The sequence below is a fragment of the Vulpes lagopus genome, chromosome 21 (assembly GCF_018345385.1).
Source record: "Vulpes lagopus strain Blue_001 chromosome 21, ASM1834538v1, whole genome shotgun sequence".
In the NCBI taxonomy this organism is placed as follows: Eukaryota; Metazoa; Chordata; class Mammalia; order Carnivora; family Canidae; genus Vulpes; species Vulpes lagopus.
In genome coordinates, this window is record NC_054844.1 from 16,968,262 (window position 1) to 16,993,312 (window position 25,051).

General features: G+C 35.6%; 1 protein-coding gene across 2 annotated transcripts in view; it reads left to right on the forward strand.

Annotated features, from left to right (window-relative positions):
* Window positions 1–25,051, forward strand: part of PIK3C2G (phosphatidylinositol-4-phosphate 3-kinase catalytic subunit type 2 gamma) — a 373,997-nt gene that overhangs the window by 12,337 nt on the left and 336,609 nt on the right. The window contains exon 2 of one of the 2 annotated variants that reach the window (XM_041735425.1): window positions 22,382–23,137. In XM_041735425.1, coding sequence (XP_041591359.1) covers window positions 22,460–23,137 — 678 coding nt within the window. In that variant the 5' untranslated portion in view covers window positions 22,382–22,459. Of the gene's footprint in view, window positions 1–22,381; window positions 23,138–25,051 lie in introns of those variants that run through there. The other variant, XM_041735426.1, reaches the window with a different exon arrangement.

Genomic DNA, 25,051 nt, shown 5'->3' on the forward strand with positions numbered 1-25,051 from the left:
TTTCTGACATTGAATTGTAATCCATATTTTGTAACTCTGTGGGAGAGTGGGCTGTTTCTGATTCTTTTTTTTGAGGTGAGGTTTTCCTTCTAGTCATTTTGCTCAGTGCAGAGTGGCCAAAAACAAGTTGTAGTGGGAAAAGGAGAGAAAGAGAGAGAAAAAGAAAAAAGAGAAAGAAGAAAAAAAAAGGGGGGGGAAGAGAAGAAAAAGAAAGAAAAAGAAAGGAGAAAAAAGAAAAAAAAAGGGTGGGGTGGGGGAAGCAATCAGAAATCAAGAAGAAAGAAAGAAAAAAAAAGCACAAAACAAAAAAAAACAAAAACAACAACAACAACAAAAAAACCCAAAAAAACAAAAAACAACAACAACCAAAAAAAAAAACACGGGGGAGTATCTTCTGATTCTGTGTACTTTAAGTCCCTTGACTTCCCCTGGAACTGGTCCGTGGCCTTGATCTTCTGGGGGAGGGGCCTGCTGTGCTGATTCTCAGGTGTTAGCACTTGGGGGAGCTGCTCTGCCCCTGCCTGGTGCAGGGCTCGGTGGGGGTTGTTCGCCCCGTGAGGCCCCGGGAGGAAGTCCCAGTGGCGGGGGCAGGTCTGGGACCCTGGAGTCAGCTCCCGCAGTAACTCCGGGGCTCTCCGTCTGCAGGGCCTGGGGGCTCCCGGGCGGGGCCGCTGATCTGCTCAGTTCCAGGCAGGAGCGTCCTTGCTGTCCTGGACCCTCCCGGCCTCTGCCTGTCCCTGGGGGAGGCCGGATCCTGGGCTGTGTCCCGGCGCCCTGTGCTCCGGAGCCTTCTTCCTCCGCCCGAGCCCCTCCGAGCTGTTCCCGGAGCCGCGCAGCCCCCTCCGCGGAGCTTCTTCCTCCGCCCGAGCCGCCTCCGAGCTGTTCCCGGAGCCCCGCAGCCCCCTCCGCGGAGCCGCCGCCCGAGCCCCTCCGAGCTGCTCCGGGTCCCCGCCGAGCGCTGCAGCCCTTAGGGAGCTCGGCGCACTCTCCCGGGGCGCAGTTCCTCTGTTACTGTCCCAGGGAGCCCGAGGGCGTCCCCGCCTTTCTGGGGCTCCTGCTCCAATTCCCGGGGAGCCCTTTCCGCGGGGAAGGTCGGTGCAGCTCCTGCTCCTCCGGGACGGGGCTCTCCTGTCCTGGGGACACTCGCCCCGGCCTCAGCCCGGCTCCTCGCGGGGCCCCTCCCCCTTGGAGGCCTTTTGTGTCTTTATTTCTTTTTCCCCGTCTTCCTACCTTGATAGAAGCGCGAACTCTTCTCACTGTAGCGTTCCAGCTGGTCTCTCTTTAAATCTCAGGCCGAATTCGTAGATTTTCAGGATGATTGGATGGTTTTCTAGGTAATTTGTTGAGGACAGGTGACTTGGGGACCCTACTCTTCCGCCATCTTGCCCCTCCCCCTGTTTTCTGTTCTTAATATATATTTTTAAGTTCCAATTTCCTTGATGATTACAATATACATGTCATCAAATTTTGGTTCTTACAATGTTCCGGAAACTATACACGCCATTTGTCTTCAACTAATAAGACTCTCTGATACATAACAATTACATATACTAAAAAATATATATGAACTTATTTTTTCTTCTTTTAAATATTTTGTTATTTTATTTATTTAGAGTGTGAGACTGCACACTGAACACAGAACCCAATATGGCACTTGATCTCATGACTCTAAGATCATGATCTTAGCCAAAACCAAGAATTGGTTGTTGAACTGAGCCACCCCAGTGCCCCTGAACTTATTTTTTCTTAATCATCAATGAAAAAAAATAGCAGAATTTAATCCCCTTTCCTCTAGTAAAACAGAAAATTTAGCATGCCTTTCAGTTTTAGTTGAAAGTCTATGGTTTTTCATCTAGCTTATTAATACCAAATCATTCTTGAAATTATATTTAAAATTATGTAAGACAAAGCAGTGTTAACCAATTCTTAAAACTCTTAGTTCCCTATTCTTGAATTATTTTAATTAAACTTTTTAACTGATACACCTTTTCCATTAGAAGAGTACAAAAATTTTGGAGCATATACTTACACCCAAATATGTTTTAGCTGGTCTCACAAAATGGAAAACTGAACACTCAAAATGTACTATTTATCTATTGTTCCCTTGTCTTAAAAGTCTATGTACAAGCTTGTCTATGTACAAGTAACTTTTTTTACTTTTTCCTCCCTTTCCCCACCTCCTATCCTCCTCCTCCTTCTTTTCAAAGGGTAAATATTTTTGAAATTTAAGAAGTTTATGTATTTTTCTTAATTTTCCTATTTGTGTGAATGTATCATATATGTATGCAGGTTTGATATGCATATTCAGAGCTTACTCAGCCCAGTTTGATTTACTTTTACACTCTTCAGTATTATATTTCTATTTGTTTCATTTTATTTTTAGAATCTCAATATGATATTAGATGTGCTTCCTCTGTTACAATTGCAATAGCACCTCCCATTCATTTCTATCACTAACTCCTTTTCCTCTGTATTCATAGTGTTTCTCAGCATTTATCTCAAAATTTCATTTTCTGCTGTGCCAATTCTGCCTTTAATGAATATTTTAAACATGTGACAAAATTTTTAATTTCTTTACATTTCAACAGGTCATTAAGCTCTGTTTTTATTAATATCTCCCTTTCATCCAATTTCTTCTATATTTTTATTCTGCATTTTATTGCTATATTATTTTCTATTTTATTTTTACATCATATGTAATCAAACACATGACTCCTTAATTTTATAAAAAAAATATATGACTTGCGGCACCTGAGTGCTCAGTTGGTTAAGCATCTGACTTTGGCTCAGGTCATGATCTCGGGGTCCTGGGATGAGCCCCACATCTGGCCCCTACTCATTGGGGATTCTGCTTCTCCCTCTCCATCCTCTTCTGCTCCTCCCCCTGCTTGTGCTCTCTGTCTCTCATATAAATAAATAAATTCTAAAAACAAAAACAAAAACATATAGCTTAAGTTTTTATACAATTTACTTAGTATACTATAGCACATATTTTTCAAAAGTAATTTTTCCTTTCATGTCTTTATTGTTAAACATTTTGTTTCTGGTAAAATATTTCCATATTTCCTGTGTTGATTTTTACTCAATTACTCATCCTTTAGGAATGAAGATTTTCTCCACTGATGACTCATTAGCTTCTCCTTGGTTCCTCTCATTTTTTTACCTGGTTGCTGCTAGAACATGTTTCTTAGGTTTTCAGTTAGAGGAACAGTAAATGCAAACAGACTTAGTCTAATTACTGGTCACTAACAGTCAATTTAGCTAAATTCTAAACTTCATCTGTCTTGCTTTTGTTGTTTAGTTGACCACTCTGAGAAGACAAACATTATTTCTAGGTTATTCTAATCAATATATAGCTCTTTTGCCAAAAATAGTCTACTTTTGCACTTTCTCATGGCACTTTCTCGTCTCTCATTCCCAGATGTGGTAAACCAAATGCTTAGCCACTGTAGACTCCAGATATTTGCATTAATGCAAAATTTAATCTTAGAAAACATGTAAAAAGGATGTTGGTAAAGCAGCCCCAGCTACCACTATCCTGTTTTGGGTTTTGAGGGAACTGATCAGACCCTAGATTCAAGTCAGGCAGTAGCAGGGAAATGAGTCATCTCCTTACCATTTTTCAGGTTGGCAGAGTTATTCTCCCTCAGATAACAAAGCAAGTATCTGCCATTTTTTCCTTTCTATTTCAGTTTTATCTACTTTGACTCATATATGGTGAAAATTGGGGTGATCAAATGAATGGTTGTCAGTCTTTGTTGCTGGCAATGTCATAGTCATACTATAAATAGATAGTTTGGTTTTAAACTTTTTTTAAATATAGTATTATTTTTTTAAATAACATACTACCAGCCAGATGCCATTCTAAAGATAATAACCGAACTTCTATTGAAAACCGCAATTTATTTTATCATTATCATTATTCTAAGATCAGGGAACTGAATTTACTAAACCCATAGTCTGTCAACCAACTTTTGTTTTTGTAATTTATAAGCTTTCTAGGGTGTTTTAAAATTTTTCTGATTCTTCCTTACTGTTTCATTTAACCTTTACCTACTGTTAAATAACAAAAATTCAACCAAGTAAATTTTAAAGATCTAATTGGCTTTATTAAACAATTCATAAATCAGTCAGTATCCCATCTAGCAAACAGAAGGGTACTCTAAGGAGTAGTTCACAATGGAAGGTTTTTATAAAAGGAGGATGGGGCAAGAGAGTTATTAGCAAAGGAAAACGATTGTTTCAAGCAAGGCTGTTTCCCTTGGGGGAAAGGCTAGGGGTCTTATGCAGATTACCTAATCTTCCTATTAGGGTTGAGGGGGAATGGAGAGGGCTCTAAGCAGACTCATTGGTGCTGCTGGAAAAAATTCCTGACTGACCAGTTAAGACTGCATTTCTGGAGGAGACCAAAACTGCAAATATATTAGGTATTAAGCCCGGGTTCGGAAACTAGATCTAAGTGACATCATTTGGGGTCTCTGGTCTTCTTTTTTAACAATATTATTTAACTCAACTCTTATGCTATGTTGATTTTTAAATGCATTCTTATTGTTGCAGCTCCTAGGCAGGGAATAATATCATGTATGCTTTTCAGATGTATGTTTTAAATGGAACACACATATTTTAAAGGAACGCCTTGTGTTGTATGAGTTGGTAAAACAACCATGTCTATAAAAGCATTAAAATTACCACTGTACTTATATTATTATGGCTTTTCCTATACTCGGGATTTTTTTTTTTAAAGAGAGAGAGAGAGAAAGCATGGGTGCATGAGGGAGGTAGTGGTGAAGGGGCGGGGGGGGAGACAAAGACAGAGAGAGAGAGAAGCTTAAGATCTTAAGCAGACTCCATGCCCACATGGGGCTCGACTTCAGGATCCTGAGATCATTACCTAAACTGAAATCTAGATGGACACTTAACTGACTGAGTCACCCAAGCGTCCCTCCTATACTTGGCTTTTTAAAACTTTCCAGGATATCTCTCTAAATGATATTCAAATCAAATTTATTATAGCAATAACTCTTTCAAAGATTCAGTTGAAATCTAGATTTCTTGAGAATTCATATCATGCTAAAGATTACATTAAAACGAAATATCATTAAGTAGGTATCTCTACATACCTGTAATATTTTGAACATTTAATTCACCTATAAGTCTGAATGTATTTGGTGAAAAACATGGACATGTTTCTAATTACTAGAACATTAATGGATACCATGTGGCATGCATGCTTCCGCTCCCTCTTCTGCATCCAGGCAGATGGTGGTAATGGGGCATAATCACTCCCTGAGCTTTGCGTAGCCACACAATTCTTCTCAAACTGTGTCCTGAAAAGCTACTACCATGTAATGAGATTTCAGTTGTGAGATAAAGCTATTTAGTGCTTTAGTTTCAGATTACAGTTCCCCCAAAGAAAAAATTGTTATTGACTTGCTTCTGCCTTCTATTTCAAATATTTACAGAAAGGATGACCTTTTGCATGTGTGGAAAATTTTTGCTAAAATATTTTAGTATTTAGCAAGGAAGCTTACACTATATGGAAATTAATATGACAATCAATCAATATTTTTATATTTATTGAAAAATGCCCACGGCACCTGGATGCTTCAGTTGGTTAAGTGTCTGCCTTCAGTTCAAGTCATGATTTCAGGGTCCTGGGATAGAGTCTCATATTGGGTTCCCTGCTCGGGAGGGAGTCTGTTTCTCTACCTTTCCCCCCTGCTCATGATGTCTCTCTCACTCTCTCAAATAAATAAAATCTTAAAATAAATAAATAAATAAAAATGCCTAGATTCATGTTTTATAAAGGCAAAACAGATAAAAATTTATATATTGGAGAATATGGTAGAAAAGCAATTTGCTTCAGTTTCAGAGAATTATATTTACCCCTTGGGATTGTTCCAATTATTATTGTTTCCCAAGAAAATATTTAAGAGTTAAGTTCCTGGGTCAGATAAAACAAAGTAGTCCAAATACTTTTGGACCAGGATACTATAACATTTAGCCTAGCCATATAACTATTTGTGGTTTTACTCTAATTCTAGGCAGTTTGAAATGACAGAGAACAATCTATTGCTAGTACTTTATAATGAAAATGTAAAATGTTTCATAAATATAAATCCTTTTAAAGAATAATTTCATATTCTAAAAATATAACTTTAATATGCCTGAAATTGATTACAATAAACATATGAATATATTGTTTAACAATTTCTACATATTTAAATTAAACAGCTAATCTACAGAACTAGATCATAATTAACTAGTGTTTTGTATTCCAAGCCCTCTCAAATGTAAGAAGAGTGACAGAAATTTCAAATCGCAAAATATAGGGTGAAGCACTTTCTTCCAGATGGGATTTAATCTATGCAAGACGTGTTGTTAAATTCCTTAGCCCTCCTTCACTTCCTTTTCCTAAAGGGAAACGTGGCCCTACCCAGGACCTGCTGCTTTCCAGCCCTCCTGTGAAAATTGTTCATTCTCCCATACCCACCTAGCAAGGAACAGGAGGCAAAGACCAATCTTCATCCATATTGCCACCACCTTCTGCATTCCTAACACTTAATATTTTTTCAGATTTATTTATTTATTTATTTATTTATTTATTTATTTATTTATTTAAGGGGAGGGGTGGGGTTAGGGTAGATGGAGAGGAAGAGAGGAATTTAAGCTGACCCCACACTGAGTGCAGAGCCTGAAGCCCCTCAAGGGGCTCCATCTCCCACCCTGAGATCATCACCTGAGCCAAAACCAAGAGTTGGAGGCTCAACACACTGAGCCACCCAGGCACCCCTCTAACACTTTATTCTTAAACAACAGTTCATACTTAAACTCTACTCTTCAGAACCCCATGACATTTTGCTCCATTGCCTACATCCCTCCTACTTACTAATATCCACTGACCTGGTTCCTCTACATCTGTTAGGGACTTTTGCTCCTAATGCACCTGATTCAGTGTGTGCATTTCACATTCTAACTCCAGGTCTCCCAGAGAACTTGAAAACCAACCTGTCATGAATGTTCTAAATAAGATGATTTCTTCCTCTTAGTAACAGAATAGTCAAGTTTTTTTTTCTGGTGTCATGGCAACACCATAGGGAACCACATTTCCCAGCCTTCCTTGCGGTTTTATATGCAGGCCAATGGATAGAAGAAGAAATACGGGCTACTATCCAATGAGGTTCTTAAAAGGGAGCCACTTGCCTTTTACTTCTTTCCCTCTTTCTAGTTCCAGAAGTGGACAAGTTAGGTGATAGTGGCTTACAGTTTTCTTCCTACCTCTCAGACTATTTTGTACTTCTCCTTTTAGGATCCATTCTTTAAATATGGATTGTCTCTCACATCAGGATTCAACTTTCAGATAGATTACATCTCTTCCTAATTAATTAAACCCTCCTTAAACAAGGGTCATGGATTCAACTGTAAAACCTATCTCTTGAATTAAAGAACCATATGTGCAAATATTTACTCAGCATTTTCACTTAGATTTTGTACAAATCCTCAAGTTCTACATGTCTACAAAATCAAGCTACCTATTCCCTTTTTAAAATTTATGTTATTAGCAATGACATAAAGCAAGTGTACAGGTTAATGTGCTATTATAAATTGAACAACCACATTCCATGTCAAGAGATACACCTTTCCTGCCACCCATAGAGCCCCCATATGTCTTCCCACCACAATACCCTTTCTCCAAGAATAAACACTATTCTGGCATCACATTATATTTTTCTATATACTTTCATCATCCAAATGTATATACATAAAGTGTATGGCTTTGTTTTGCCTTTTTTTTTTTTTTCTTGTCAGGAGACTGGGGGAATGGATATGTTTTTACAGGGTTTTTTTCAATTAATGTATTTCATCATCATTGCTTTTTTTTTTCCTTGCAATTTATTTGTTGAAGAAACTAGCTTATTTTTCCTGTATCTATTTCTTTTTATAATTAATATTTTTTATTTTTTATTTATGATAGTCATACAGAGAGAAAGAGAGAGAGGCAGAGACACAGGCAGAGGGAGAAGCAGGCTCCATGCGCCGGGAGCCTGATGTGGGATTCGATCCTGGGTCTCCAGGATCGCGCCCTGGGCCAAAGACAAGCGCCAAACCGCTGCGCCACCCAGGGATCCCCTCCTGTATCTATTTCTATCCTGTTTTTAGTTTAACTTCCTCTACCTTCTTTGTTCCTTGGGCAGTAGTGATTGGACACAGAAGTTTAATCAGATAAATTAAGGTTAAATTATCTGCAAGACTCCTTCATGATAGTTTTGAATTCTGTATTAGAAAGTACAAAACACCTGGGTGCCTTTCTTTTTGTGATGTTAGCAGCCACCAATGCTTGATGCCTAGATTTTATAATTTATCACTTATTGTAAACTATTGCTAACCCAATTTATCATTCTTTCTTTATTTATTCGTTGCAATACTTCTACAAAGAGAAATTTTGCCTTAGTAATGCAGTATTCATTTCATTAAAAAAAAAGACAAATGCTTTATGGTGCATTCTGTTAACCTTGTGTTGTACAAAGGCAATTAATTAGTTGTATGTGTGTATATGTGTCATTATGAAAGAATGCATTTAAACACATACGGTATGCTTTCATCCATTTTAGTTATTACACTTTTTAGTCAATCAGAGCCTCTTCATATTGGCTCTCACTTCCTATTGGTGCACCCTTGTATCCTCTGATATCTTCCTTACTAACTACAGTTATAGCATCTCTTAAAATCACCTTAAACATTATTTTCTCTAGATCAGAACTCAGTTGGTCCTCCAAGTAGCCCTGCTTTGAACGAGTAGTATTTCAAAGTCACAATCTGGATGTTAGTGATGCTCATGGCTATTCAGATAGGCATTTTTTTCTAGGCCTTTCCAAGGAAGAATGCCATAGATAAATAGAGACAGAGAAAAAGAAGGAGATATATATATTTTTTAACTTCATGAGTTCACTCTGATGCTTTCAGTTCTGATCCTGTACTAGAGAAAGAAGACTCATTCTCAAGGGCACCGGGGATGCTAGAATTATTCATTTCTTTTATCCACTATTATACAATTTTCATTCTTTTATTTACTCTTAAGATAGACTTAGAGGCACTGAATGAATTACTACTTCAACAGCTTTATCATGTTTGAATAAAAATGTAACAATACTTAGGAATCAAAGCATGCTTGAAACCAGGTCTCAATGACTTGCAAGAAATTATTTCTGATGTATATAACATATACTGAGCAAAAACATACCCAATATGTAAATCTTAAATATGTTATTCATTTTTACTTCTGCTTCTTCTGAGGCAAAATAAGCTTAACAGTATTCTACATAAAATTCCCCCAAACAAAACGGAGCCTGTGTCTATTAAAGTACTTCTTATATTGTATGGTAATATAAATTTGTGTCTATGAAGTACCTGAGAGAAAGAGCTGTATTTTGTCATTTTTGTATTCTAAGTGTTTTGCACAGTGCCTGAGACACAACAATATACTTAAGAATACAGGTACTGAATAAATAAATGTACAAAGAGTAAATATAGTTGATCTTTGAACAACATGGTTTTGAACTGTATGATTATACACAGACTTTTTTCAATAAAGATATTGGAAATTTTTTTTGATATTTGTGACAATTTGGAAAAATTCTGAACCATATAACCTAGAAACAATGAAAAGAATAAGAAAAAGGTATGTTATGAATGCAAAAAATATATGTATTTTATATAAAATACATATATACAGATATTTTTATTGTTTACTATCATAAAATATACACAAATCTATTAAAATAAGTTAAAATTATCAAAATTTACACACACACTTACAGACAGTACATGGCTCTATTCAATTGAGAGAAATGTAAAAAAGTGTATATATGCAGTATTAAATCATAATTGCTTAAAATGAACTATAGTACATACTGCATTACTGTAATAATTTCATAGCCACTTCCTGTTGTTATTATGAGGAGCTCAAGTGTTGCAAACTATGCCATGTGATTCTAGTTATTTCCATGTGAGCAATTAAGTCTCTCTGGTAAACTGCATATTGCAGTAAAAAGTGATTTCTTGAGGTTCTCAGATACTTTTCATAGTGGTTAGTATAATATCATAAGCCTTGAATAACACCATGGGACCCATACAAAGTGTCACTAGCAATGCTGGAAGTTTGCCCCAAAAGCACAGAAAAGCCAAGACATTACAAGAAAAAGTTGAATTGCTTGATAGGTACTGTAGATGGAGGTCTATGGATGTAGTTCCCCACAATTTCAATATAAATGAATCCAGCATACAGACTATTGTAAAAGAAGAAAAGGAAATTTATGAATCCATGACTGTAGCTATGCCAGCAGGCACAAAAACTTTGCACTTTTCTGCGAAATATCTTTTTTTATCTCAGTGGAAATGTAGCTTTTATGTGGGTGCAGGATTGTTAAGAGAAAGGCATACCTATATGCCTAACATGGGCAATCTATGTGACTATGTTCTAATACGACTCAAGATGAAGCAAAATCATTATATGAGAATTTAAGGCAAAAGGAAAGTGGATGATCTAAAGCTAGAGAATTGAATGCCAGCAAAGGATGGTTTGATAATTTTAGAAAGAAGTCTGTCTTTAAAAAATGTCAAGATAATAAGAGAAGCAGCTTCTGCTGATCAAGAGGAAGCAGTTCCCAGATGGCATTAAGAAAATCACTAAGGAGAAAAGATATCTGCCTGGACAGGCTTTTAATGCAGATGAAAGTGTCTTTTTTTTTTTCTCGGAAAAATAATGCTACAAAGGACATTTATTAGTAAGGAAGAGAAGAGAGCCCCAGGATTTAAGGCAGGAGGGAACAGGCTAACTCTACTATTTTGTGCAAATACAGTCAGGTTTATGATCAGAACTGCTCTTATCTCTAAAGCTGCTAACCCCCATGCTTTGAAAAGATAAACACCAGCTTCCAGTCTTTTACTTGTATGACAAGAAGGCCTCGAAAAGAACTCTGTTTTCTGGATTAGTTCCACCAGTGTTTTGTCTCTGAAGTCAAGAAGTACTTGGCCACTCAGGGATTGCCTTTTACAGTTCTTCTAATTTTTTTAAAAGTTCTTCTGATATTGAACAATGCCTCTGGCCACCCACAACCCCATGAGCTCAACACCCAAAACCCCATGAGCTCAACACTGAGGGCATCAAAGTGGGCTACTTGCGACCAAACACAAGGTCTCTATAATCACCCTCTAGATTGGAGGGTCATAAGGACCTTTAAGGCTCATAACACACACTAGATATGGAAAGGACTGTCAATGCTATGGAAGAGAACCCTAACAGAGAGAACATCATGAAAGTCTGGAAGGATTACACCACTGAATATGCCATTGTTGTTATAGAAAAAGCCATGAAAACCATGAAACCCAAAACAATAAATTCCTGCTGGATAAAACTGGGTCCAGATGTTGTGCATGACTTCAGATGACTTATGACGATCAAGATAATGAGATTGTGGATATGATGACAAAGGTGGAGATGAAGGGTTTCAAGATATAGATTTTGGAGAAATTCAAGAGCTAATAGATACCACAGCAGAGGAATTAACAGAAGACAACCTGATGGAGATGAGTACTTTCAAACCAGTGCAAGATGATGAGTAAGAAGATGTAGAAGCAGTGCCAGAAAACAAATTAATAATATTAGACAATTTAGCTAATGAAGGGTTCCAATCATTCAAGACAGCTTTTAACTTCTTTTGTGATATGGATCCTTCCATAACACATGTGCTAAAAGCAAAACAAATGGTGAAAGGATTGGTACTGTATAGAAACATTTTTAGAGAAATGAAAAAACAAAAAGTCAGAAATTACTATGTACTTCTGTAAAATTACACCAAGTGTGCTTGCATCTCCAGCCTCCCCTTCCACCTCCTTCACCTGTTCCATCTGTCACCCCTGAGATGGGAAGACCAACCCTTCTCCTTTCTCCTCCTCCTCTTCAGCCTACTCAACATCAAGACAATGAGGATGAAGATCTCTATGATGATCCATTCCAGTCAATGGACAGTAAATAATCATCATGCTATACAGCTAATAAACTTATCTGTTGCATGTGTGTGTCTTTGTGTGGAAATCTAATAACTATATGGCAAAAACTATATGAGATATTTTTGTGTCATTAAGTATTCATTGTGTAGAACACTGTATATAAGACTTGTATGGAAGTGGGTAGCCTGTTCGTACATAGGTATAGTGTGAGTGATATTTAATATAAAATAATCATGTATTAGTTTTCTTAGTATTGTATAACTTTGCTTTCAAAAAATTACATTACCATGCAGTAAGGCTCTGTTGTGATTGAAGAAACTGTGTATTAGCCTATTATCACAGGTGAATTTTTTTTTTTAATTTAACAATGGGGGTACCTGGGTGGCTCAGTTGTTTAAGTAAGTGTCTGACTCTTGATCTCAGCTGAGGTCTTGATCTCAGGGTTGTGAGCTCAAGCCCTGCATTGGGCTCCATGATGGGTGTGGAGCCTACTTAATTAAAAAAAAAAAAAAAAGTCAGGATGCCTGGGTGGCTTAGTTGGTTAAGCATCTGACTCATGATTTCAGCTCAAGTGATGATCTGATGGGTCACTGAACACTGGGCTCCATGCTCAGCATAGAGTCAGCTGGGGATTCTCTCCCTCTACCCCTCCCCCAATTCACGTGTGTGTGTGTGTGTGTGTGTGCACTCTCTCTCCCTCTCTCCCAAATAAATAAATCTTTAAAAAGTAATGATTTAAAAAGTAACAATGTTTCCTACACTGTATTATATGAATTTAATGCTGTATGCTATAAAAATTTTATAATGACTCATTCATCAGTATATATGCTAGGCTACCATGACGCAACTATATTGATTATACTAGGCTATCATAAAGCAATCATATTGCTGCATTTTTGTTACCAATGTATGAATCATTGTATCTATAAATAAATATGAATTTGTTTTTCACATTATCTTTTATCTATTGTTAGTAATATGTATAACATCTACAGTGTTTTGTATTACATGAGACAATATTTAATGTAGGTTCTGACAGAGGCTTCCTTCATTTTTTTTTAAGATTTTATTTATTTATTCATGAGAGACACACACACACACACAGAGAGAGAGAGAGAGAGAGAGGCAGAGACACAGGTAGAGGGAGAAGCAGGCTCCATGCAGGGAGCCCGACGTGGGACTTGATCCCAGGACTCCAGGATCACACCCTGGGCTGAAGGCAGCACTAAACCACTGAGCCACCCAGGCTGCCTGAGGCTTCATTTTTTTAACCAAACTACCTAAACTTTTTACATAAATAAGTACAGTACAGTACTGTTAATGTACTTTCTTTTTCTTATGGTTTTCTTGATAACAATATGTATTAATTGGCCATTTACATTATTCGCAAGGCTTCCAGCTAACAGTAGGCTATTAGTAGATATTTTGGGGGAATCAAAACTTAAATATGGATTTCTGACTGCCAGAGAGGTCAGTGTCCCTAGCGATTGCATTTTTCAAGGGCCAACTGTAGATGTATGAATAAATGAGTTCATTTAAGTCAATACCTCCCACAAATAAAAATAAATAATAGTTTCAGATATTCATATATAAGAAGCTTAGGCAGTCTAATGAGAAGTGAGGCTTCTATTGGATTATTTGTGTATAAGGAAATGTCAATTGTTTATGTAAAAAGGCACCTAGAGACTTCTGGAGATTGATGTTTTCATCAAACACCTCATATCTTCCCTTAGGTGAAAATAATACCTGGGCTAATAATAATAATAATAATAATAATAATAATAATTGTAATACATTTACCTCAACACCCAATTCCTAATTAGACATAATATAAATTTTACATGTATACATAATTTTATACATATATATTTATATATAAAATTGGTTGTGGGGATGCCTACACTGTGTGACGTTAGCCACAACTGCTGGGTGGCTCAGCAGTTGAGTGTCTGCCCTTGGCTGAGGGCATGATCCCAGAATTCTGGGATCAAGTCCCACATCGGGCTTCCTGCATGGAGTCTGCTTCTCCCTCTGCCTGTCTGGCTCTCTCTGTGTTTCTCTTGAATAAATAAATAAAATCTTAAAAAATAAAATAAAACTGGTTGTGATCTTCTCTATATTCATATAGAAAATTGAGCTGAGAAAGTTCAAGTTTATGTCTAGCTAAAATATGAGTGTTTCTGCCTGTGTGATATATATAATTGGCTCAGCAGATGAAGAAAGATGGGAAGTTTTCTCAGGAACCAGGTTAGCTCCATAGTCTATAGACATTCCTTCCATCTTAGAGAGTACAGATGGTTTGGCTTGATTAGACTTTGACATGTCTTATGTTGAAACAATCTTTATCTTCTATGACGTTTATATATTTTTTAAAAACTGGTAAATTTTCAATGCCTACGATTTGCTATCTGATATAAAATCATTTTTCTTCAACTTTGTAGTAAATTTCTCTCATCCATTTTCTCATGTCTCCCCTGCAGATACACTAATTCAGCAATATAGCCAGGACTTTTGGAATCAAGAACAGACATCTTCAGACATTTTCTTTGTTCTTTTGTAAAATAAATATTTTTGTTCCCATTCTGAATACAGGGGCTATTTGGATGATACCTGCACTTTTGTAAATTTAGAAAATGGAAGTAGCTGGCAAGGGCTGCCCTTTCTCTGATAGGTGCCTAAATTCTGTCTGTACTTTCTCCTGAGGCAGATGAGTAATTAACCCTCAATAAAAAAAATTGATCTCTGAAAAGTTGAATTGATGGAAGGTTATAAGCACTTGCTTAAACTAAGTTCATTATTAACATCTTTTAAATATCCCATTTGAATTTAACTGAACATACCAACAAAGAATAGAGGACTGTTTTTGTGCCATCAGCTATACTTCCAGCCTCTAATTTTCCAATCAATTTAGGAAGCAGCTTCCAGTTTGCATATTGTATTGATTTTATATTGCTACCATAACAAATGATTACACACTTAGTGCTTAAAACAAAACAATTTATCATACAACTCTGTAGGTCAGAAATACAACATTGAACTCACTGTACTAAAATCAAAGTGTTAGAAGGGCTGTGTCTCTTTCTGGAGGCTTTTAGGGGAAAATCTGTTTCCTTGTCCTTTTTAGCTTCTACAGGTTGTTCAAATTCTTTGGTTTATGGGTCCTTTTTTCTGTCTTCAAAGCCAGCAAAAGCAGGTTGAGTCTTTCTCAAATCACATCACTCTGACCTTCTCTTCTGTTCCCTCTTCCACTTTTAGAGATTCTTGTGATTATGCTGAGCCCACCCAGGTAACCCTCTTTTAAGGTCAGCTAATTAGGAAACCTAATCCATCTGCAACCTTTAATTCTTCTTTTCCAAATAACCTAACATATTCACGGGTTTCATGTATTAAGACATGGAACTGTAGGGGCGGGAAGAGCATTGCTGTGCCTCTTACACATTGTTTTTTGTTTTGTTTTGTTTTGTGTTTTAGTTCTGAAGAGTCTTATTTAAATCAGGAACAGAGAGCTATGTCCTCTCAATTATGCTGTAATTGCTTCTAATCTGTATGTACAGTTCTGCTTCAAAGTCAAGGTATATGACTTTCAATTATTTTATTCATTACTTCATAATGCAGAGTGTACACATTTGCCAGCTGGTACTAAATAATGTTTCTATTTGTTTATAAACTAAGAAATGATTTACCTTCTAGACTGTGATGGTAAGGATAGGATTTAAAATTACTAGACATTCCTTAAAATCACTAAATTTAATATTGAAAAAAGTGAATCTGGAAGAAGTTTTGTTTTTATTACATTTTCAATATAGATAAGTATTTCTCATTCTCCTTTATCTCATGATAATAAGATTTTCCGAAAAGCCTCTAACCCATTTCAAGTTTTAGTACTGTGAGAAATGCTTGAAAAAATATTGTTATTAATAAAAATTTGAAAGTTTTCAGCTCTTTTCCGTAGAGATAGTTTGAATTGAGTTAATGCTGTGTTGCAGTGCGTAAATTCAGGCATGCTCCAGATATGATATTAGTATGATATAATCATCTATATGCCTCTCTTTAATCTTTGCTCAAAACAAATCTGTAAGCACAAACTTGGAGACTATGGGTAAGTTGATTCACTTTTCTGTGTTTCAGCTTTCTCATTTGTTAAGTGGCAATAATAATATCACAAGTTAAGGTAATACATGTATATAGAGCAGTAGCACAGAGTTGCTCTTAAAAATATTAGGTATCATTATTATTATGAACAAAAGCAAATGGTACAGCCTAAAGGAATCTTTAACTTCAGGATCAGACTACTGATCTTTAAAGACCTCCTTTAATGGATCTACAAAATTAAAAAATAATTTTTAAAAAACCAATCAGTTCTTTCAAGCCACAAAAAAATTATAAAATCATTTTTTATGTTAAAGAAAAAAATATTTTTTTCACTTTTTAAAATTTTTAATTGTTTTTTTTAATCATTTTTTTCATTATGATAAGTATACTCCTTAATTTCCAACCTCTATTTCCCCCAACTTCCCACCAACCTCTCCTCTGGCAACCATTAGTTTGTTCTCTATAGTTAAGAATCTGTTTCTTAAAAAAAAAAAAAAAAAAGAAAGAATCTGTTTCTTGGTTTGTCTTTTTTCTTTTGCTTGTTTTGTTTAACTTCCACATATGAGTGAAATCATGTGGTATTTGTCTTTCTCTGCCTCATTTTGCTTAGCATTATATTAACCTCGTTCTATCCATGTTGTTACAAATAGCAAGATTTCACTTTTTATGGCTTAGTACTCCACTGTACATATATGAAAAGGTGATATATATATATGTAATATAAAACTCATATAAAATATATGAGTTGAGTGTCCCCAACTGATGGACACTTGGGCTGCACTCATAGTTTAGGTATTGTATATAATGGTACAATAAATGGGGGATAGATGCATCCCTATGAATGGGGGATGCATCTATCCCTTTGAATTTATGTTTTCATATTTTGGGGGTAAATACCCGGTAGTTCAATTGCTGGATCATAGAATAGTTCTATATTTACCTTTGAGGAATTTCCATACTGTTTTCCACAGAGCTGCGCCAGTTCAGACTCCCACCAACACTGCAAGAGGATTTTTTTTTTTCTCCACATCTTCGTCAATACTTGTTTCTTGCAGTTTTGACTGCATTCTGACAGGAATGAGATGATATCTCATTGTAGTTTTGATTTGCATTTCCTTGATAATGAGTGATGTTATTAATAATAGACGAGTGTCTGGATCTAGAGGTCTGTCTGGATCTAAACATCTGGATGTCTTCTTTAGAGAAATGTTTTTTCATGCCTTCTACCCATTTTTTTAATTGAATTATTTGTTTTTAGGCTGTTAACTTGTATCAGTTCTTTATATGTTTTTGATACTAACCCTTTATTAGATATGTCATTTGCAAATATCTTCTCCCATTCTGTAGGTTGCCTTTTAGTTTTGTTTGTCCCCTTCACTGTACAAAATTTTTTTGACACTGTCCCAATAATTTATTTTTTGCTTTTGTTTCCTTTGCCTCAGGAGACTTATCTAGAAAAATGTTGCTATATCTGATGTCACAGGGTTTACTGCCTATGTTCTTTTCAAGGATTTTTATTGTTTCACATTTAGGTGTCTAATCCATTTTGAATTTATTTCTGTGTATGGTAAAAGAATGGGCTCCAGTTTCCCCAACACCATGTGTTGAAGAGACTGTCTTTTTCCTACTGAATATTCATTCCTCCTTTGTCATAGATTACCTGACCATGTAACTGTGGGGTTTATTTCTGGGTTTGTTCTTCTATTCCATTGATCTATGTGTCTATTTTTATGTCAGTACCATACTCTTTTAATTATTACCACTTTGTAACATAACAACATCTGGGATTTTGATACCTTCAGCTTTTTCTTTTTCAAGATTGTTTTGGCTATTCAAGGTCTTTTGTGGTTCCATATAAATTTTAAGATTTTTTTGTAGTTCTGTGAAAAATTCTGTTGATATTTTGATAGGAATTACATTAAATGTGTAGATTGCTTGGATAGTATAAACATTTTAACAATATTTGTTCTTTCAACCCATGAGCATGGAACATCTTTCCATTTCTTTGGAAATGGACATATTTCCATCATCTAGAATTTCATTCATTGGTGTTTTATAGTTTTTAGAGTACTGGTCTTTAATCTAATTAAGTCAATTCATAGGTATTCTGTTGGTTTTAGTGCAATTGTAAGTGGGATTGTTTTCTTGATTTCACTTTTTGCTGCTTCATCTTTAGTGTATAGAAATACAACGGATTTCTGCACATTGACTTTGTATCCTGTGACTTTACTGAATTCATTCATCAGTTCTAGTAGTTTTTTGGTGGAGTCTTTAGGGTTTTCTATATACAGTATCATGTAATCTACAAAGAGTGAGGGTTTTACCTTTTTCTTACCATTTGGGATGCTTTTTTTTTTATGTTGTCTAATTGCTGTACCTAGGACTTCTACTACTATGTTGAATAAAAATGTTGAGAGTGGACATCCTTATCTTGTTCCTGACCTTTGGGGAAAGCTCTCAGTTTCTCCTCATTGAGTATGCTGTTGGCTGTGGGTTTTTCATATAAGGTCTTTATCATGTTGAGGTATGTTACCTTCAGATCTACTCTGCAGAGGTTTGTTTTTTTTTTTATCATGAATGCCTGTTGTACTTTATCAAATGTTTTTTCTGCATCTACTGAAATGACCATATGGTTTTTATTCTTTATGTTATTGATGTGACATATCATGTTGATTGTTTTATGAATAATGAACCAGCCTTGTATTCTGGGAATAAATCCCACTGGATAATGGTGTATGGTTTTTTAATGTATTGTCAAAATCAGTTTGCTAATATTTTGTTAAGGATATTTGCATCTATATTCTTAAGAGGTATTGGCCTGTAGTTCTCTTAAAAAAAAGATTATTTGAGAGAGAGAGAGAGAGAATAGGAGCAGGGGAGGGATGGAGCAAGGGGAAAAGAGAATCCTCAGGCAGACTCCTCGCTGAGCACACAGCCTATTGCAGGGCACAATCCCAGGACCCTAAGATCATGACCTGAGCTGAAACTGAGACAGACACTTAACAGACTGAGCCACCCAGGCACCCCTATAGTTCTCTTTGTTGTTGTTGTTGTCCTTATCTGGTTTTGGTATCAGGTTGTCTTTATCTGGTTTTGGTATCAGGGTGATACTAGCTTCATAGAGGGAATATAGAAGTTTTCCTTCCTCTTGTTATTTTTTGGAATAGCTTGAGAATAGATATTAACTCTTTGAATGTTTAGTAGAATTTGCTGTGAAGCCATCTGGTCCTGGATTTTTTTTTTTTTTTTTTTGATTACTGATTCAATTTCATTTCTGGTAATTGGTCTGCTAAGTTTTCTATTTCTTCCTGCTTTAGTTTGGGTAGGTTATATGTTTCCAGGGCTTTATCCATTCCTTCTAATTTGCCCAATTTGTTGGCACATAGGTTTTCAGAACTTTCTGTTACAACTGTTTGTGTTTCTATAGGGTTATTATTTCTCCTCTTTCATTAGTGATTTTGTTTATCTGCATTCTCTCTCTCTCTTTCTTTTGATAAGTCATGCTGGAGGTTTATCAATTTTGTTGATCTTTACAAAGAACTAGCTCTTGGTTTCATTGATTTATATTATTGTTGTGTTTTCTTAGTTTATATATCACTTCTTTCTGGTCTAATCTGTCTTGTTTCCTTCCTTTCCTAGGTTTGGGTTTTATTTATCACTTTATTAAAATCACCTGAATATAGCCACCTTTACCATATTTAAGCTAAGACAGAGCAAGCTGGGCTAAGAGCAGGTTGGGCTAAGAAAAACTGCAACAGGATATTAACTCTAGTTGTCAGAATTAAAGTCACACCTGCTGACAAATCCTGAATTTCATGACAGAGTCAGATGAAAGAGTCTCGGTTTGTTTTGTTTAATATTTATTTATTTATTTGAGAGACAGCATGAGCAGGAGGGATGAGAGGGAGAGAGAATCCCGAGCAGGATGTAAGCCCTGCAGGGAGTCCAATGTGGGCCTCAATCTCATGATTCTGAGATCACGACCTGAGCCCAAACCAAGAGTTCTACATTAATTGACTGTGCCATCATGGTGCCCTGAGTTTCATTTGTTTTAATGAACTACAGTATTTACTATTAACATGAAGATTTTTAAAATAGCAATTCCTGAAAAAAAGATTGTTGTCTAGATGTGACCTATGAATTAGAACAATTTGGAATAACATTTTATAGATTAATGTTTTTGGTTAACACTTCATTCTATACACTTCTTATTTACATCTCTTGAAATTATTTTCCAAATCTATCAGTTCAATCTTTGACTGCATTGAACTGAAATTTTTTGACAAATTTATTAGTTCAATTTCTTGAGTAAAGCAGAATAATCAATCTAATTCATTTATTTCTTGGGCTATTATGAGTTTTAAGTAAACCTTAGTGCCAGTAGAATAAAAAATCAATTGCCATCGCACAACATGGATATTCATATTCTAGTGCAGCCTGGTGGCTCAGCGGTTAAGTGCTGCCTTCAGCCCAGGGCATGATCCTGGAGACCATGTTGAGTGCCACATCGGGCTCCCTGCATGGAGCCTGCTTCTCTCTCTGCCTGTGTCTCTGCCTCTCTTATTCTCTCTCTGTGTCTCTCATGAATGGATAAATAAAATCTTAAAAAAAAAGATATTCATATTCTATAGTGCACCACTATCATAATTATCCTTTTTGTACTCTTTAATACACAAACATATAATTGTTAAGGGAATTAATAAATTCACAAAAGTGACATAAATACTTTTCAATTTCATTTTCTTATAACTCAATTAGAAATTTTTAACTTATTAAATTATCTGTTCAACAAATACAAATGTGTAACTACTCTGAGTAAAGCAAAATACTAGGTACTGAGCTATAAGTGAGAAAGGTTAACATGGTCTAATGATCTAATGGGAAAGAGAAATCTTACATATGTAACACATATACATGTATATATACAGATGTTATTCTGAGGCAATAGGAAAACCACTGAAAAGGTATATCCAGAGGAGATACTTGTTTAGTCTCTTTATATTATATATATCATTATAATATTAAAAAAATGGATTATAGGACCCAAAAATGGGTGCAGAAAATGTAGAAACAGTTTCAGAGACACCACCACATTCTAGGTGTGTGTTGAAGATAAAAGCTTAAGACTTAAGATTGTGGCAGTGGTAGACAAGAAAAGAAAGATTTTTCTACAGGAACTGGTAATTTATTTGATATAGAATAAAGATGAGGGAAGATTCAAAGATGAAACTCTGGCTTATGGTCTGAGCAACTGAGTCATTTTTCTGTACCAGACAACACTAGAACAGGAGCAGGTTCTTGGGTGAACAATGATACAAGTTTTGGACCTTCTCTTGGAGGTTTAAAAAATCTACAAGTGGAGACATCAAGAAGGTAATAGCAAGAATAGTCTAATAGCAAGAATAGTCTAGTTGGAGTCATTAACACATAAATGGTATTTTAAACCACAAGAAGTATGAAATAACTTACAAGGAGAGAATAATTGAGAAGTAAAGAAGCTCTGACAAGGGTGAGGTGGAAAATGAGTAATAGGCAAAGGAGTCTCTGAGACTCTAAACAAAGAAGGACTCAGAGGGTATAGTATCATAGGGAGCCAAAATAAAAAAGCAAAAAAAATTAAATGATAAGTATGGTGAATGGAGTCAAGTACTGCAGAGAGAGAAAGTAAACTAGAAACTGATGAATGTCAACTGAATTTACTGACATGCTCATTGGTGAACCTAATGAAAGTCATTTTGGAGAAGTAATGAAAGAAGTTTGCAATTGTGAAAGAGTTTTGGGAAGGGAAAGAGAGGGTCTAGCCAACCTGCAAGACAATTGGTCATAAAAGGAAAAAAGAGTTGACACTTACTATGTTTAGGAATGGAGTAATTGCTGATCAAGAAGAGGCTGTTTAGCTAACAAGAGACTTTAATACTAGCATACTTATAAATGATTGAATATAGAGGGAGATAATAATGCTATAGGCAAATGGATCTTCAGTAGGAAAAGGAGTTCAAAGGGTAATATTAACTTCGGACTGATTCATGAAATTCTTGTCATAATTCACGGGGACTTATTTTTCTCTTTTAGGAGTTTCACAAATCTTAAGTCAATACTCCCCCAACAGACTTTAATGTTGTGAGCCCTGATGGAGTTTTATATTATTCAAGAGTCATTTCTTTTGTTAAGGATAGCTGCAAAAACAACTGTTTATATTTATTCATATATTTGTTTCTTGCAAGTTCTTTTATTTCTAATTAATCAAAGAATTTTTTGTTTCTTTTTATGCTTTTTCTAGGAAAATTCCTATCCTCTTTTATAATATCATCAAGTAGATATCTGGAGAAGAATCAATCTTCTCTTACATAAAATAAAAATGGCCTATTGTTGGAAAACAGATCTAAATACCAGTGAATCACATCAAGAGCAGCATGAGCACCAAGAATTTCACTCTGTAAATCAGTTCCTTTCTCCTAACCAAGTCAGTCTGGGTTTTGATCAACTAGTAGATGAGATTAGTAATAAAGTTCCACTCTATCAGACTGACATTGAAGAAAACACTATTTTTGTACCCAGTGCACCAACCTGGGATTCAAGAAGGCATTCGTTAGATGAAACACACCAAATATCGTTGAATGAATTAACTGCTAAAAGCTCAGAACTCTCCTGTCATCGAATTAGGAAAACACCAGTAATTGGTTTTAGGAGCTCTGTGCTACAAAATCCTGAAAACACGAACAAAGGAAGCTCTTGGGGAAACCCTATAGGAAAATATCAAGGTGCTGATGATTACAGATTCAGTATTTTAGCTTCATCATCCACTAGTTTGCATGAAATTAATTCACAGAGAGAATTAGAAAATGAAAATCCTAACTACCACATAGGATTTGAAAGTAGCATCCCTTCTATGTATCCATCTTTCTCAACTGATTTCATGCCAAAAGAAGAGAATGAAAGAAGTAGAAATATGAACACTGTGCAACATTCCCTGATGCTTTTTGAAGGTTCTTTTTTACCCAGAGCCAGGGAAAGCACATGGCCAAAGAATATAGAGGTATGTATCATGTATGTTGACCTAAAAAAAAAAAATGAATCTGAAAGAATCACTCAATAATGTATTGGATTAATTTGGTAATCAGGTTAACTCATCTTAAATAAGAAAATGTATTAATATTATTTTTGAAAAAATAATTTATTATTTATAAATTCTATGTTCTTAAATTAATGACTTTTTTTCTGAAGAAGAAAAATTAAAATTTTATATCATTTTTAAAGTTCCAGTTTGGTCAAAACTAAATAAAATGTTATAGTCTTTACATTTTATTGGATAAAAACATCATAATCGGAAGCTCTGATAAAAGTACTTTTGGTTCTTATTGTGTTATTATGCACGTACAGAAACACACATACATCTCATTAGATCTATATTTTGAGTCATACTGTCATAAATTAAAACTATGTCATTATGGTAGGAAAAATGTCCTTTTGCCCAGAGCTCCTAAATTATACTTTTGGCAGGCATCTTCTATTGGGATCATTCCAAGAGTAGGAAATTAAGCAATCATTGTGCAATTTACCCTAATGGTTTCATCAGTAGTTTTCCAACCAATTTAGTCACCATAGAGTTTCTTATATAATATTTGAATATTTCTTTGCTTACACTGAGTCTAGACGCAAGTGAAACTGGAAGTACGCAGTTTAAAAAAAACATTATTGCAGCTATAATTTACAGGGTGAAGCAAAAGGATTCCTCATTTATTCAAGAACTATCATATTCTTAAAATATACATGATATACTAGGTATAATGAATGCAAAGAAAAGACATGATACTTGATTTCAGAAATAGCATATTGCTCAAATTAACTTGTCAACAAATAATGGCAACAGAGTAAAATAACAGATAGAATGAGTCCACAAGAGAAGAAATACCTAATTCTGTCTGAGGCATATGCAGAGGAGGTAGCAAGTCAACTGATATGAATTAAAAGAATGAATTTTAGGACGTCTATTTCTGATCAGAGCAGAATAACTAGTATTAACGTCTCCTGATTTCAGGCACTGAACACAAGGCAGTAAAGGACAGATTCCTTGAGAGAGGGGAAACACCAGAGTGTTGCATGATCATCCTTGGTTCTGGTTGGGGATACTGTCTTGCTAGTAGAGCAGAATAGTAGAGCCCAAATGAGCAGCAGCATTATCACTAAGCTTGAGAAGGCAGAGCCTGCAGTTCCATGACAGAGTGCAGTTCCAGCTGCTCAATGGGTGGGAGTCAAAAATCTGCATGAGATTTACTATAGATTTTTGGTCAAGTGATGGTATTCACCACACACAAATGTAAGTTATGTAGCGCTGCAGTTCTAACCTAGAAAGACACTGAGTGGGTATTTCAGGCATTCAACTGAGATTACCCAAAGCTATCTCTTAAGAATATAAAACAAATACTTTATAATGAATGGGCAGCTACTACCAAAATAGATGTATCCTAACAAAAAATAAAACAAAGGCTGAGGAGACCAAGGTATCTTACCTGCCTGCCAGAGAAAAATTGTACACTTTTTAAAAAAGACAACACAGTTTGCAACATGTCATCTACAATCCTTTACATATAAGAAGAAGCAAGGAATTTTGACCCATAATCAAGAAAATAACCCAGTCAAAACAAACAGATTCTGACATAGTCCAGATTTTGAAATTAACAGATAGAGACTTTAAGGTGGTTACTAAAAGAATGTTGACGTAGAGAGAAAGTAAAAGATGGAGATAATGAGTAGACCAATGAAGAATCTCAGGAGGAAGTTAGAAACTACAAAGAAAACAAAGACTATGGAAATTCTAGCACTGAAAATATAATATCTGAAATGAAAAATCATTGGGTGTACTTAAAAACAGAAGATGACAGGGAGGAAGATAATAAACTTGAAAGAAAAATAAGAAAAATTATCCAAACTAAAGAGGAGAAAATAAAAA